This window comes from Quercus lobata, chromosome 5 (genome assembly GCF_001633185.2).
Source record: "Quercus lobata isolate SW786 chromosome 5, ValleyOak3.0 Primary Assembly, whole genome shotgun sequence".
Lineage (NCBI taxonomy): Eukaryota > Viridiplantae > Streptophyta > Magnoliopsida > Fagales > Fagaceae > Quercus > Quercus lobata.
In genome coordinates this window covers 24,861,495-24,878,282 of record NC_044908.1, presented here as the reverse complement: position 1 = coordinate 24,878,282, position 16,788 = coordinate 24,861,495, and the positions used below count along the sequence as shown (strand labels likewise).

Here is a 16,788-nt window from a genome sequence, read left to right as displayed (position 1 = left end):
TACAAGCTTACACAAACAAAATAACTGGGCCCAATCTGCAATCTCCCAAAAACGCAAGATGGTAAAATTATTGAAAGCGAAAAGGTGCAAACCCTCTACAACAAGAGACAAGAAGATATTGGAAGTTGGAACATCCACCACTTAGATAAAAGCTTGCATATAATATAAGAAATTATTTTTCTGTACCGCATGTTTCCAGTTCAACATGAGTATATAATAAGAGGATTCCCACAACAAACAAGGGAACCCAAAACATCTAGAATTTGAACAATGAAAAGAAAAAAATAAAATCTCAGTAGTAATCATTACTTCAGTTCTTTCTACATTCACAATGGCACAAAAAATTTTGAGGGTAAGACCTCAGAATATGCTAAAAAAGAGAGTAAAAAAAACGATTAACTGAAGCTAAGAAACATTTTATACTATGTGCCCAATGACAAAATTCAATGCACTACCATGCCACACCGTCCGATAACAGAAACAAGTTCCTACATTCATTTCTTGATAGCCTTCTCCAGGAAACCTAGTATTTTAAAGAAAAAAAATTAGAAGAGAAACTACCTTTTGAAATAATATTTGATAAATCTAGCAAAGGAAGAAAATAATGTAATAACCAGCAACTTCATTTCAATGTCTCTAAAAGTTTGTAGAACCCATGAAAAGATATCACTAAGAAACACAATTATTGCAGTACTTTTTCCTCTCTCTTTTTTTAATCAATGACAATTATATTGCAATACTTCCAAAAGCTTGTAGATCACGTGAAAAGACTAATCCATTAATGTGTCTCCAAATGCACTCCAAAAGAAATTACTTTCATCCCAATTCAAGAATGAAGGTTCACTCTGAAGCCAATGTCAATCTCAAGAACTACATTGACGGCTGTCAGGTTCAGTGTTACATGCAAAGACTAAATTAATGTTTCAATATAATTCATTATTCTGTTGTTTACATTCTTCTTTTTTTATTTTGCCCCTTTTTCTGGTTCATGTACAGGCACATGCACGACTAGCTAGAACTCATTCCTACATCTGAGATTCCCCCCCTCCCCACTTTTTTTTTTTTAATTTTGTCTTGTCTCACCTTTATATAAGAGATCCATACAGCTGGAACCTACTGATGTGGCGTAAGCACTGTCAACAAAAAAAGGTTGTAAAAACCAATCATTAGTCTACCCAAATTTTCAGCCAAAAAATAAATCTACCAAATTAAATATGACAACGGGTGAAAAATGTAAATCAAGTTCCTAGGTACACTTTTTTTTTTTTTTTTTAAAAAGGCAAAAAAGCAGAGTTCCTAGATTGTAACATTAGGGTAGACAAATTTATTTATATACATACATACATAAACACAAACAATGAATAAAGGAGACAAAAAATTAATCTTTAATTGCATGCCCATACATCTAAAATGAAAGCATCACCAAGCAGTAGCACTAAGTTTGTAAAAGGAAAAGTTACAGACAGAAATAGTCAGAAATCCAATAGGCCAATGTGATGTCAATTTCATACCAACAAGGCAACATCACGGAAATCAGTTTTGCCTATTTGACATCGAGAAGCAACTAGCCTACACGCCTACCATACAAGCTACAAAAGTTAAAAGTGCTCTACAAGAGACCAAATGGAAAGAATAACACACATTAATGTTATGACAACCAGTGGAGACCTGACTTGGACATTTGCTATATAATACCATACTAAATAATACATACTAATGCTCGTAATATAGTTCCCATACATAAAGCATACTAGCATTACCAACAATAGCACAGACAAAAGTAACACATATATACCAAAATAATAGATAATTTCAATAAGTGGTAGTTGTAGTAGTAGGGGTTAACGCTAGTAGATCTAGTAGTGAAAAAAAAAAAGAAAAAAGAAAAAAAGAAAAGCACAAGTGGTGTAAATGGGAGTCAGAAATGGCATTTTAGAATCAATTAATCACCAGAGACAAAATTTGGATTTTCACACTGGCCCAACCAATTGCTTTTAGGCAGACGGGGTTCCTTCATTATTCGTACCCCACTCTTGTTCAGCCTCGTTACCATTAACGAGTACTGCACCATCTGTTGAATCTGCATCCACTACGACAGCCTCCTCTTGGCTCTCTTCTTCTCCATTTTGTTCCTCTGCATCCAGTTCCTCTGCATTCAGCTCCTCTGCATTCTGTTCTTCTCCATTCTGTTCCAAGTAACAAATTAGAACATTATTAGAGTAAACTAAAAACAAGCTCCATAGAATATTCAGAGAACCAACAAACAGAATTTCATCATAAGTTCACAAGTTCAAGAGAAGAACCGAAGTTCTAATTGATACAAATATATCTAGAATATGAAATAAGTCAAATAACAAAGCCTTCTACTGTATAAAAATCCTCTCTCTTAAAGTAGGCCAAGATTAACATGTTGCACATTTAAAAAAGTTAGTACGGTATTATTTGTGTTAGAGAAAACAAAAGACACTAATTTCCAAGTTAAGCAATATGAAATCCATAGGCAGAGTATACCTCATGATCTGCATCTCCATTTTCAAGGGGTTCCTCATCATCTACTTGCATGTTTCTGAAAGCCTCCACAAGTGTAAGATGTGATCTGTCGGCATGGTTTATATATTCTTCTGCAGGAGGATAAACACCCCTACAATGCAATTAAAAGAAATGAGTTAATGCTGTTTCTTCAGATAGCATGCATAGAAAAAAGCAATAATAAGCTTGGGAAATATTATCCAACAAAAAGCAGGTAAATAACAGAATGCTTTAGTACCTTGACTCTGTGACTTTGGATTCAACAGAAAGAGCGACTTGCCAATCTTCAAACAAATTAGGATACTCCTCGGGATCAGCTAAAGATTCAGCAGCTTTTGGATTAACCTACAGATAGTCAGATAGCATCAAACTTTTTTAAACAATCTACACGATCATACAAATATGCATATATAAATGTATATACATAATTATGCATAGCTTTAGGCATTACAACAGAGTCCACCATTTATCTATTCTACAAGTATGGTAATTGATATTGGTTAGTCAAGCTATTTTAAGATCTGAACTCAGCACAACAAACAGGAAAATCAGTTACCTTATTTAGGTCTTTTCTCCAAATTGCAACTATCTCTGAGACCTTGCTTGGAAGATAAGATCGTGCCATCAAGGCCGCCTCAGGTATCCGGTTGCTGATTGAAAAAAATTGTATCAATTTGTGCTGTCGCGCTTCGTGTTTAAAATAGAAAAATTTAAAATAATTACCTTTCCAACAAAAGCTCAAGGCACTCTTCCAATTTACCCAACATGAATAAGCAAAGGAATGCAACATTGTTCTTCCCCTGCTCTTTAGCAAGTGATGCAAGTTGTGATATCCCCTCAGCATCACCTAAAGAAGAATAGAGCAGTAACAACCCACTCAAGTCCATTGCACGCTTTAAACATTCCTCGGCCATATCTAACTGCAATACTCAAATAAGAGACGAATGTCAGTACGTTTAATATTTTAATAAATTAACCTTTTAATAATATAAGTTTCTAGAAAAGTGTGGCCAGGAAAACAACATACCCAACAAGAAGAAAGAATCCCAAATCCAGATCAGAAAAACTAAGTGCAAAGCATCCTAAGAAGCACAATATGTTTTTGGGTAGGGGTACAATATGATACGTTATATAGCGACATAGCAATAATTGAAAAGCTAGGATACGATACAACAGAGATATGGTATTAATTCATTATTAAATATATTTGTATTTATAATTTTTATATATTGTTCTAATGATTTTTTTTTCATATACTGTTAAGCATATAACAATTTAAGAGTAATATATGGATAATAAAATGAATCCATGGTCATTAAATGATTTTAAAATATAACCCAAGATCTAAAGAGTAAATAAAAGATAACTAGATACGTGTTCAACATTGAAACCAATATATAAAAAATACAAATAAAATCCTCATAAATTTGGGCAATCTCCCATTATGGAGGGGTTGGGTTACAACCGTATCCGGGCCATATCACAGTTGTATCCAGGACATTTCGGCACCTTTAAAAATATATATATTTTTAAAAGCAGGGACATGCATGCGGATACTTATTGGATACCAGTATTTGAGCAAAAATGAAGTCTTTGTTCATCCTAGAAAGAATCTAACAAGAGAGGTGGTAAGAGCAGATGAAAAGTTGTCAGGTTTGAATAAGGATTTTTTTTTCAACCCAAGATTACTATCTGAATTCACCATAGTTATAGTAAAACAAGATACCTTTTTAAAATGTCTACACAAATCCTAAAGGCAAGTTGCTATTCAGTCATTTAAAGAGGAGAGGGGAGGGGGGGGATCTTGTGTTCAAAATTTCCAATTCAATATCCAATCATCAGATCTGGAATGTGGGGAAAAACTGATATGAAATTTTGAAATGTGGTGATATCTTGATCAGACAACAAAAGACTAATTATAGATCAGCACCTTTCCACTGGACATAGCTAATTCTCCCAACTGCTTCCATTTAGACTCACTCTGCACTTCTGACGCAATACCCTGAAAATAAAAGGTATATGAATATTGCTTGGGACAAATATTGTAAATCTAAAAGGACATCAGCATTCTTCAAAAGGAAATTAGAAAATGTTCACATGCTCAAGTAGAAGAATGCTCTCAAGGCGACTCATATCCCATGACATAAACAAATTGGGCTTACCTTTGCAACCTCTAATCTACCAAGCTGTATGGCTAGCTCAAATCTGTAATCAGGGTCTGTAGCTACTTCAAGAGCATCCTCTATCATTCCACGTGATTCCAAGAAACGAGCCACACTATCAATAAAAGCAAATCAATCATTTGAATATAAGACAAATTTTAGTTTCCAAAATTTCATGTATACATAATAGATATTATTAAATTCTCTAATAAAGTTTAGGAGCACACAAATCTGACTAGAGAGCAAGAGATCACCCCTTGGCGCTCTTACAATAAGATTATTTGAGTATTAAAAAAAAGTTTTATTATAATGCACAACATTCAAGTCCAAAATGTATACACATAAGACTTTATTAATATTGACCCAGAAAAGTATTGTCAAGAACCAAATAGCAGATCTGTGTAGTACCAAAAGTTTCAAGGATCTGCCAAACATGTAGTTCCCATTTCCAGCAACGTATAGAAATTTGAATTTGTGAAACCAAAAACCATGAAGACATTATGAAAAGACCTTTGGTTTAGATAGGGCATGTGTGTGCAAACAGAGAGAGAGAGTAATAACTAGAAAGCTACATAAATCTCACAAACCATTTTGGAACAGTAACAAGTTTTCACTATACTAGTATTTGGCCTATCAAATGAAACATAGATGTGCCCCAACAGCCATTGTAAACATACAAAACATATCCTTTTAAGAATAAAAGAAATCGTCATTTGCCATCATTTTGCAAATGTTCAAATGTTAGACACACCTATTATGATGCTCTTTAGGAATTGAAGGCAAGACTTCACTGGCCCTTTCCAGATCCCCACGCATCACAAGAGTCTTGTACTCAATCAAGCTAACAAGTAATGTGTACCCCATAACACTGCAAGACCAGATAAAGAACAAGTTAAGACAATGAAGCCAGCAGCCTATTTGACTTCCATGGACAAAACCAAAACATTACTTACTTGAATTCTTTGTCAATCAGATAAACCCTACTTTGACTAGCAAGATAGCCCAACAAATACATGGGCCGATCCAAATGAAACATTGTGGTTACCTAAAAAATAGAGTAATTTATCAGGATAGCCCTTCCACATCAATGATAGACAATATCTGGATATATATATATATATATATATATATATCAAACCAAGGATGGACCATATATACCTCACCACCAACACAGTAATTAAGCCTCCAGGAGGAATTGTTGTAAATGAAACAATCCCCAACCCATATACCAGTTCTGACACGTTCATTCACTTCATGGAGAAGCTCAAAGGCATCTTCAACACCTTGTTCATCTACAGGTCTCCCACTATCCAAATAAGAAGAAACTACATCACGCTGCAACATTGAAGATGAAAATCAGGTTTTACTTGGGCACATCTTCTGGAAAAAGAAAGTAGCAAGTATCCTACAGAAATTTTTTTTCCTAAATGGAACATTATGGTTAGAAAGATCCTTACATTGTATTTCAGGATGTAGAATGACGTATCACTGGCAATCGCCACTAGATCTCCACTGTCAGCCCAATGGAGGTTCTGAGACGGTTAAATGAAGGTGTGAAACATAGGTAACATATGAGACAATATAGCCGAGGGAAAGAAATAAAAAAGGGAAACTGATAGAGATATTGTAGTTATGATATTGCTTACTTTCACATTAACATCAATTCGCCGAATCATCCTGCATTCAGCCCAATCATAAAAACAAATAAAATCATTTGAGCACATTGCCAATAAAGCTCCCCCATATATGTGCTCAGCTGAAAAGGTTGGACGCACGCTCCTCTTTTCCTGATATATGCAAGGAAGAGGAAGTGCAATTTGAGCTAAAGCTCATTGGCATATACAGGATCTAATAAAAAAATATACAGTAACCAAAAATATGAAGGTAAGAGATCATCTTTGATATTCAATAATTTGTATCCACCATTAAAAATGGTCAAGCATCATCACTTGTTTTAGAGGAAATGATACTTTTTTTTTTAAAAAAAAAAATTAGGAAATGAAAGTTAAACCCAGCTTTCCAACATAAGTGACAAGTAATTACTTGTTTCCAGCATCTCAATTGACATATAACAAACCTGGAAAGTTTTACTGAAAATCTTTATCTTTGATGTGCTTTCTCTAACAGCATATTCTCCTTCTGTTGACCAAGCAAATTCCAAAGCCGAACCGAATGATCTATTCCTCCATGCCAAAGCTGTATATATAATGTATTCACCGTCTCCACAAACAACAACAAACCTCCCATTGGGATTGTGCTTTAAGCTCTGGAAACAAAAATAGTGCCCAACAAAGTCAATAACACATGCAAATAGACACATGAAAACATTTTATAAGAGACTAATCAACATAGAACCATATTTTTCGCATCATTTCCTTGGACTCCACAAACATTAGATTACAGTTCTCCTTCTTCACTAAAGTAAATGTTATCTATTTTGGTAATAAGAAAACCATTTTTTCCTCTCCTAAAACACATTCTTAAGACAAGCAATGCTTTTGTTCAGTCACAGAAATTGAACAGCTAAAATCAGCTTAGACAGTAAACTTCCACAACACTAATCACTACTTTAAGTGTATGTTTAGTTTCCACTTAAAGCTGCGTTGCGTTTCTGAATTGCGTTTTTGTTCTTTTTTTTTTTTTTTTTTTCACGCATTTTGTTTTGGAGTAATGCGGTTACTGTTCATTGAACAGTAACCGCAAAATGTTGACTTTCTGCAGTGAACAGTACACATATGTACTTTTCACGGACCCACAAATTACACTTTTCAACAACTTTTTCATTAAAAATAGGTCCTACGGTACTATTCACACATTTAAAAATTATTTTACTATAGTGTTTTCAATTTTCAGTTTCAACAAAATAAGTTCTATCCAAACACACCCTAATAATTAACACTCACTTCTATGAAAAAAAGAACTCTGGCTATAGATAATTACATTTTATATGGAGAACTGCAAAACAGAAAAATATTTCTGATACGCAGAGAAATAAACAAAATAAAATATGGTTTATCAAAACCTATAGACTACAGAAGTAACAACCATGAATTAAAGCAGTGCAAGAACAAAAAAAAAAGAGTATGAGACCTAAAAGTACAGAAAAGCAACTAATCTACCATAAATTTAACCTGGCTTATACTGAACAATTTCTCGTAAACAAAAAAACTTGTGAATTTCACATATTCTTTTTGTTCCTAAAAAATTAGAAATAATACTCAATTGGTAAATCTTAACTAGACTCTACTTCTGCAGAAACAACTAAAATACAAACACAAAATAGCTCGTCATAATCATAAAGGAAGGTTATTCAGTCAGATAGAATACCATAATTACCGTGCATGTAAACTTACAAGAAGACATATTTCTTGATAACATTTAAGGATTAGATGGTGGGAAGCAGAAGAAATGAAAAATACACAAGTAACAAAGAAGGCACTTTAAAATTAAATTAGACCAGAAGGACACCGCATCACCTGTGGGTAAAGATCACATGTTCCCAACTCCTTAACTGCCAAAGGCAATCTTTCTCCATCAGCAACCTAACAAGCAAAGTAAACAGAGAAGTTATGACATCACCAAAAGAGGAAAAAGTGGGGGGCAACATTTCATACATAAAGTTCACGTCATGTAGCAAACTTAGGGTCTGAGTTCAAACCTCCAAATCTGCAACCACACTCTTAATGTTCACGGTTTGAATTTCATTATGCTTAGCCCAAATGATTTTTCCGCTGTTGTCCATACTAGCTACAGGTTCTTCTCTACCAAGTTTCACCATGATGGTTCCTTCATCATAACCAATCACAACCCTAGAAAGAGACACTATAGTTTAGTATTTTTGAAAGAAAAATCACAACAAAATGAACACATGACAGAAACAATTTTGGAAAATATAGAACAACTTTATGGGAAAAGTTATCCATACATTTGACCTCATACAAAGAATTTTGATTTAAGAAAGAAACTCAAGAAGAGAAGTGACACGAAAATAAAAACAATCCTCTAAGCAAATAAGCAAAAGTCACAAATTTAAAGTACCTCAAACATATTTCTAATATTTAAGAGTGGATACAAATCCCCCAAAATACTTCAAACTTTCAAGATAAACAACAATAATATTCCTAAAACGAAAAAAAACAAACAATCAAAAACTAAAGAAGAAACTTACCGGCGTGAGCCTTTCATGTATCCAATAGCCCACACTCTTTCTAGACCATAATTCAATGTGTTCTCAAGCCTGCAAATAAATGAAATCATTTCAAATTCTGGAAGTTAAGGGTTAGCAACACTAAAAATTATGCAACACAATTTATAAATAAGCAAAAACTAAAAATAAATAGTAAGGGAGCAAGAAGAAGATAAAAAACACAAATCAGGTTCTACTTCATAAGTTTCAACAACGTGTCAATCATGAGGCACCACAAGGGATGTTACTACCACTGGACTATTACTTGAATCTCTTATAGTACAATTCAACTTCTGTCACTTTAAAAATTAAAACGATGTTCATCGTAATTACCCCATGTTACCAGGAATAAAATGATAGATTTTATGTGTACATGAGCAAGATATCAAGTTGTGTGGAAGCTGTATACTGCCTTAAAGCATTCACAATTCATTGTGACTTCTTTTTTTTTTTTTTATAGGATGAACTTTGAGTTCACGATTATGAACCCAAAGGAATAAAAAATAATAATAATAATAATAATAATAATAATAAATCAAATGACTGGTCTAAGAGAAACAAGGAACTCAAGAATGGATGAACAATCCAAAAAGCCCCAGCACCTTGTGGCTTCTTTGTGAAAGAATACTAATTGCTAAGGATATGTAAGGAAAATATAGGCCATGAAAGAAATGAAATGCTAAAATAATATACTTGAACAGTTGTTTCCTATACCTTATCTAAGAACACCTTTATCAACTCTAGTTTCAAATTTCAATTCAAAACCATACATCATTATGAGGAAGGGAGCCACTTTGCAAAAAAAAAAAAAAAACCTATTGATTTACCACCCAAGAAAAATGTCTCTGAAGGAAAAGAGTCAACAAAAGAGGCTCTCAGGCCAAGCCAACCTCAGAGGCATATAAAACTTTAGACATACTTTTACGGGGAAAAAAAATACCTATAAGTGGTAGAATGCCATATACGAACAGTCCCATCTTCAGAACCAGTAATTATTATTGGAAGTTCTGGATGAAAACATACTGCAGAGACATTGTGTGTGTGGCCTTCCAGAGTCTGGACACAGCTTTTGGTCTGATAATCCCACACCTGTATTGATAGGATTTATCCATAAAGGCTCCAGATCATCATACATACATTCAATCAGAAATCTCTAGGGGCCAAAAAAAAGGGGCAGGAGGAAGACCTTAGCAGTGTGATCATCAGAACCAGTAATTAGGTATGGCTTATCACCACCAGTAAAGTAATCGACACAGTTAACACCTTTCTGATGGGCATCCAATGTAAAATTTGGATCGGGGGAGCCAAGATTCCAAATCTAGAAAGAATGCAAAACCAGTGCATAATCAGCATAATTATAAAAAATGAGGGAAATTAAAAGAAACAAGTTTCATTGACAAATCCCATCATACCTTTATGGTGCGGTCAAGCGATGCACTGGCAAATGTGTTGGTATCTTTTGGATTAAACGTCACTTGCATCACATAATGGGAATGCCCCTCAAAAATCTGAGTACACACCCAACCTTTCTCCCAATCCCAAAGCTTTATGAGCATATCATCAGATGATGACAGCACATACGGAAGGGTAGGATGTACAGCCACACACCTAATGTAGTCCGTGTGTGCTTCAAATACTTTTACCTTATCCATTGTGTTGTAATTGTATACACGAATGAACATGTCATCAGCTCCAGCAACAACCCATTGCTTGCGTGCTATAAACTTGGCTGACCTAACTGCAGATAATGACATAGCTTTAGCCCCCTAGCCATGTTAATAGCAAGAATGATGCAGGAGAAAAGATGTTTTGCGCAATGTCATCAAGTAGGAGAATATGCGAAGAGAAAGTAAAACTGTATATCAAATACCTGGTAACTCTGTCACCTCAAAAGACTTCGCCATAGTCTGGTATATTGACAGGGACATTTAAGTTAGATGTAAATACTTATAAAGACCTCCAAAGAACACACACCAAAATATATATATATGGAGAGTAATAATAATAATAATCTCAAAATCCAAAGGCTTGAAATAGGCTTAAGAACTTCCATAAAGAAGGGAAAAACTAAGTACTTTCATTTCATATAAATCCATTATATATAGATACATAAAACTTTTTTATTAGTAAGTACAGATCCACACATGTTGTATTTGTTTTTGTTACTTTGTTTAACTCCTAATGTTCAAAATCATCAAGTAGATAAAATATATTATATATCTTTTGGTATATGCCTCTATGACCTCAATGAATAGCCTTATTTCATAGTACTATTCTATTAAAGACAGAAAAATGTGTTGAAGAAAAATATTCAAGACACACACTTGCGTGTATATGTACACCCATTTGGCACAAATCTGAAAGAGGACCAAAGCTGAACTACAACACTAAATGGCACTGTTTAAGCACAAGCATTGGGGCTTTCATCATCACCAAGACTATAAGAGAAGCCTGGGAGGCATTGTGCGGAAGTAAAAGAGAACACAATTGATACCAGAAGAACACTACCAGAGGATCTTATTTTGGAACTACGTAACATAATTTTCATAAACTAAAGAAACAAAATATACACCCTACAGAAATCACATGCTGTGACATTCCTAGGACAGTAAATCACTAATTGAAATCTTGTCATTTTTTCCCTCACTGTAAAAGCAACATTTTCCATAGGTAAGCGATTTATACGTGGCACAATGAAAGAAGTTCTTATTTCATGGAATTCAACCAAGAATAAACATGACTCATTTAAATAGTTTCACGCTGTTTCAATCTATTTGAAATCAGGAAACAAATGAGATCTTTTTTGGGGGTTGTGCTGCTTCAAGATTTTGGACAAGGTTCTTTCCCACGTGATTTCTTTCTATGTGGTGGGTCTGGTTACAAAGGATTTAGAATTTTTTGTTTTTTAATAGGTTTAGTATTTTGTCAACTGAACAGATCATACTTCTTCCTAATTACTATATTTTTCGGTGTACAATCCTTGTATGGCCCCATGTTTGTGGGTGCCCATTTGTGTGTGTTAAGGGAAAACATCATACGTGACTACTAAGATCATATAGTACTTCAACAAATGAAGCAAGAGAGAGGCCATACAAAGTAAAAACAGTGCAACTCATTTACAATTCGATACAGATCTCACTGTCTTATTACAATTAACAACAAAAAACCAACATTCATAACAGCAGTAAATACAATCCCATACCTGAGATTGATAGTTCCAGATACAAACAGTTCCCGAATACAAACTCGCTAGAAGCCTGCAATAAAATTGAAAGTGCATCAGATTTCAGCACATAACAATACTAGCAATTTTTGCATTACAAATAGTCGTAACTAAAAGCACTTTCAAAAACAATTTCACAATGGCAATCACATGTATACCATTGCTCAATATTTTCAAATCAAAACCATATGAATAACAAGAATTGAAGTAACAAGCTCATGATTTACCATGGCTCTGTTGGATGCAGATCCACGGACTTCACTCTCTCTGATCTTTGAGCAAGCTTTCTCTGATCCAAACATCAAAACAACACCGTTACTCAACAAGCACTTAAACATCACCACATCCGCACACTGTTTGGATGCTAAGAAATCTTTCAGATAATTTCTCGGCAGCCAAACAGAGAACAAACCAAAATTCAAAAAAAATAAATAAATAAAAATCTGAGATCTGATTTCACAGTACCTTGATTTCGAGCCTGAGAGGCTGTGACAGCGCGAAGAACAAAAGCAAACAAGAAAACTAGTCAGTGAGTGAGCAGACACCAGATCTCGTGGAAAATGAAACCGATTAAAGTAATTACAAGCTCGCATTAAGATAAATTAATCAAAAAGTGTTTGAATTCCATGGAATTAACTGAATTGAATAGAGATTAGCATCGAATCGAAGCAAAATTGTGGGAGATCTAAGCGTTTTTAGAGAGAAATGAGAATCGAAAAGAGAAAAAAAGCTCACCATTTTCGCAGGTCAGGGAAAATTCAGTCGATTGGATTTGAATCACGAAAATCAGAGATCGAAATCCAGGAACAATATATAGATCGAAGAGAGAGAGAGAGAAGGGGGTTTTGGTTTTTGTATCAGTGAGAGAGAGAGAGGGAGCTTTGTGTGTGTGTGTAAATATTACGTCTTTCAGTTAGGGACAGGGATTGACGAAACTACCACTGGGTTGGGTGTTCTGGTGCGGGATGGCCTATGAAAAGGTTGGACCCTGGCTGCATTTATTTAGATAATAACATTTTTTTTTTTTTTACTTGGGAGATTAACAAAAACACATTTATATAGTACATGCACATTTTAGATTTTTTTTTTTTTGGTATATTTACTGAAAAATTAAATTCTAAAAGGATATAGTATAAAACCCGAGTTTTACACTCTTCAATTCAATACTAGCATCACACGTCATCATATCACATATTAAAAAATAATTACAAACATATCTAATCAATTCTAATACTTATCTGAAAATCCAACTGAATGAAGAGTTTATTAAAATGTTATTCAGCATAACAGGATACATTGAGTTTTAAGTAAAAAACTAATGTAACAATTTTTTATTGGATGGTATAAAATATGAGTTTTAAACCTCATCCTTATCAAATTCGACTCATAAAACATATAAACGCAACAATTATTAAAAGAGACTAAATTCTACAAAAACTTGGTACAAACCCTATGATTTACACCCTCCAATAAGGACATTACTAAAACATAAATAGATCACATAGGACACATCTCAATAAATATCATACTTCAGGTTTCAAATAAAAGGTTGATATGATGTTATTAGGTGTAATAGAATGTATTGAATTTTAAGTAAAAGATTGACGTGGCAATCTTTTATTGAATGGTATTAAACTTTATCTTTACCAAATTTGGACTATTATTAAAAATTTCCCTAATAATAAAATCATTAAAGAAACATAATAATGTCAACTTTTATGTTCTCTAAAAAAAATGTCAACTTTTATGTATCACTAAGTTTATACTGTGTATCACCACCACGCATTCTTGGTGCGGTGGTCACTTTACAAGTATAATTGCTTGTGGGATATAGAGGGCAAAAGCTGGGGTTCAAGTCTCCAAGAGGGAGTTTCATACACATATACACTTAGATTAAGTTAGAGTATAAATTCTATATTGTATAAAAAACAAAAGGTTTATACTATGTATCCAAATATACACCACTGTCAGTTTTTTTAAAACCTTCCTCCATCTCTCCGTGTGTGTGTTAAAATACATAGTATTTTCAATAAAAAAAAGTTTATATTGTTTAGAAATTTGTTGTTACGTCATTATAATATTTTTGTATTCTAATGAAAAACAAAATTTACAAAATAAGATCTTTTTTATATTTTAAATCGGTACCATTTTAATTTTTTTTTGCTATGACAAAATTTTCGTTAAAACTAAAAAAAGAAATCAAGTCTATCTTCTAGGTACTCAAAACAGAATGAGGCAAAATAAATATTACTATTTTAAACTTATTTGGGGTATAACATCATGTCATATTGTATATTGTCGTATACTATATGATAAAAGGTGGCCAATTTAAAAGTTGGGTCTTAGATGTCAAACAGTTATCCTTTCTATGTGACAAGTGTCTATACTCTCATTATTTATTAAAGAGCAAAAATCATAGAAACGGAGGTTATAAATTGAAACTCTATAAAAACAATCACATTATTTATTAAACTAGTTTTTTTTTTTTTTAATTTATTTAAGGAATTGGTATATCTCTTTTGGTCTTATCAATTTTTTTATTGAATTGTTTTTACATTATAATTTATCAATTAATAAAAAAATGTATTATCTAAATTTTTCAAGAAATCAAGTTGATTTTGAAGACGCATCCATTTTGAAGAGACCAACAAGAATTAAATATTGATTCATGAACGTTATTCTTTATAATTAAAGTTATCATTTTGCATACAAAATGCGTGATCTTTTTAGTTTCTTTTTTCTTTCTTAACTAATCTATTTAAACGACATAAAATTTTACATTTACTCTAAACTTATACAAACATTTTACCATAGAATTTTTAGCCTTTTTTTTGTAAATTGCAAATTATGGGTGTGTTTGGATAGAACTTATTTTGCTGAAACTGAAAACTGAAAACTGAAAACACTGTAGCAAAATAATTTTTAAATATGTGAATAGTGCTGTGGGACCCATTTTTAATGAAAAAATTGATAATAAATGAAATTTGTGGGTCCGTGAACAGTGCACATGTGCACTGTTCACTGCAAAAAGTCAACATTTACGGTTACTGTTCAATGAACAGTAACCGCAATACTCCAAAAACGCGTGAAAACCAAAAAAAAAAAAAAGAACAAAAACGCAGAGTAGAATCGTGGACGTGAATAAGTTGAATACAAACACACACTATACCCCTAACGTTTGGGAGTGTTGCATTTTACACCCTAAAATTTCATAATTTAGATTTTATTATCTGAAATTTGGGGTTATTTGAATTTTACACTCTAACATTTCAGAATTTAGATTTTACCCCATAAATTTTAGAAGTGTTTGAATTTTACTTTCTAAAATTTGGGGATGTTTGGATTTTACACTATAAAGTTTCAAATTTTGGGAATTTAAAATTCAAACACCCCTAAACTTTAAGGGGTAAAATCCAAATTTGAAACGTTAAGGTGTAAAATTCAAATACTCCCAAACTTTAGAGGGTAAAATCCAAATGTTGAAACTTCAGTTTGTAAAATCCAAATACCCTCAAATTTTAAGAGTTTAATTTGCAATTTACCCTCTTTTTTTATAACTAACAAAAAGCCCATAAGATAGATTAATATATGGTGCTTTGATAACTGTGGGGCCCAATAATCCGTGGGCCATGCCCATTTACTTGTTGGGGTCCAAAGGCTCAAGCCGAGGAAGGTGATGGCCCAAGCTCGGCAATACAAATACGAAGTAGCCTTGGGACACAGCCGAGGACGACTCAGTCCTCGGCATAACCGAGATCTCACAAGAGGAAAGGGCAAAAATGGTATAAAAATAACTTTGGAAAAAAAATCTAAAATATCTATGACATTTAGAAAAGGGTACGCTGGGAAATATAACGACCCAGGAAAGCTGCTCTTACTGTCATTCAATGCTCTGCACCTGACAAAGCCGTACTCTTCAGCTTTTACAACCACTCCCAACCACTCTGAGTATGGGCTGATGGGACAAGTATCAGTCTTGGAATGCCGATCCTACACGTGGACGAAGGATAATGAACACAGACTAGTATAAAAGGAAAAGTAAGCAATTCATAGATCGGACTGGGAAAAATGGCCAAAAACCAGAGCCTCCCAGCCCGCCTCCAGGAAAAAGACTCCTAAGGCGAAGACGACTTAACCATGTATGCATATAACGTAAACCCACCGTTTGGCGACCAATGCCTAGCCTTTCAAACCCACGCTCTACAAATGATGTTGTTTGGGCCTTTTTACGTGCGAACCCAACACCGTTACGGTCCGCCACGAATCGTGTCCTTACAATTAGCACCGTCTATGGGAAAGGCTTGTGTCTTGGCACTGGTGGTGGGTTGATACCATCCTTCACATCATTTTCAGTAGTTGGATATAGTGTTTTAGAGTAAAGTCCCACTAGGGGCTACGTTTCTTCACTAGGGGCTGCACTTTGTAGCGTCAATAGCACGGATGGTTCCAGGGGCTTGGCCGAGGGGCTGGTCCCTTTAAACCAAGATCCTACGCCATAGCCGAGGGGATAATTCCCCCAACTACTTATCGAAACTGAGTTTTGGACAGAACCAAGGCATTGCATGGTCCTCGGACTCAAGCCTATGGGGAAACCAACTACTTGGATGAGAAAACTGAGTTTTGGACAGAACCAAGGTATTGCATGCTCCTCGGACTCAAGCCTATGGGGAAACCAACTACTTGGATGA

General features: G+C 34.1%; 1 protein-coding gene and 1 non-coding gene across 4 annotated transcripts; both read right to left on the bottom strand.

Annotated features, from left to right (window-relative positions):
* Positions 1–136: 136 nt before the first annotated feature.
* LOC115988767 (coatomer subunit beta'-2-like) lies at positions 137–13,064 on the bottom strand. 3 transcript variants are annotated; one of them, XR_004091638.1, is made up of 26 exons: positions 12,836–13,038; positions 12,566–12,586; positions 12,328–12,389; positions 12,080–12,134; positions 10,748–10,784; positions 10,290–10,615; positions 10,064–10,195; positions 9,818–9,966; positions 8,860–8,928; positions 8,350–8,500; positions 8,168–8,233; positions 6,769–6,957; positions 6,338–6,478; positions 6,149–6,223; positions 5,850–6,026; positions 5,645–5,736; positions 5,443–5,559; positions 4,692–4,806; positions 4,460–4,531; positions 3,253–3,449; positions 3,086–3,179; positions 2,768–2,874; positions 2,512–2,641; positions 1,986–2,186; positions 1,084–1,133; positions 137–523 (listed from the first exon to the last, which is right to left on the bottom strand). XR_004091638.1 is itself a non-coding variant. In XM_031112384.1 (26 exons), the coding sequence occupies exons 1-25, from the start codon at positions 12,836–12,838 to the stop codon at positions 1,114–1,116; spliced, it is 2,757 nt and encodes a 918-aa protein (XP_030968244.1). In that variant the 5' UTR covers positions 12,839–13,064; the 3' UTR covers positions 137–523; positions 1,084–1,113. The 3 variants fall into 3 exon arrangements, 1 of the variants encoding a protein (XP_030968244.1); XR_004091637.1 differs by having other exon boundaries at positions 1,951–2,186; positions 12,836–13,037; XM_031112384.1 differs by having other exon boundaries at positions 2,027–2,186; positions 12,836–13,064.
* On the bottom strand, positions 11,210–11,346 carry LOC115993447. Its single transcript, XR_004092982.1, has one exon. It is a non-coding gene; the product is annotated as a small nucleolar RNA snoR134 (small nucleolar RNA).
* Positions 13,065–16,788: the final 3,724 nt, after the last annotated feature.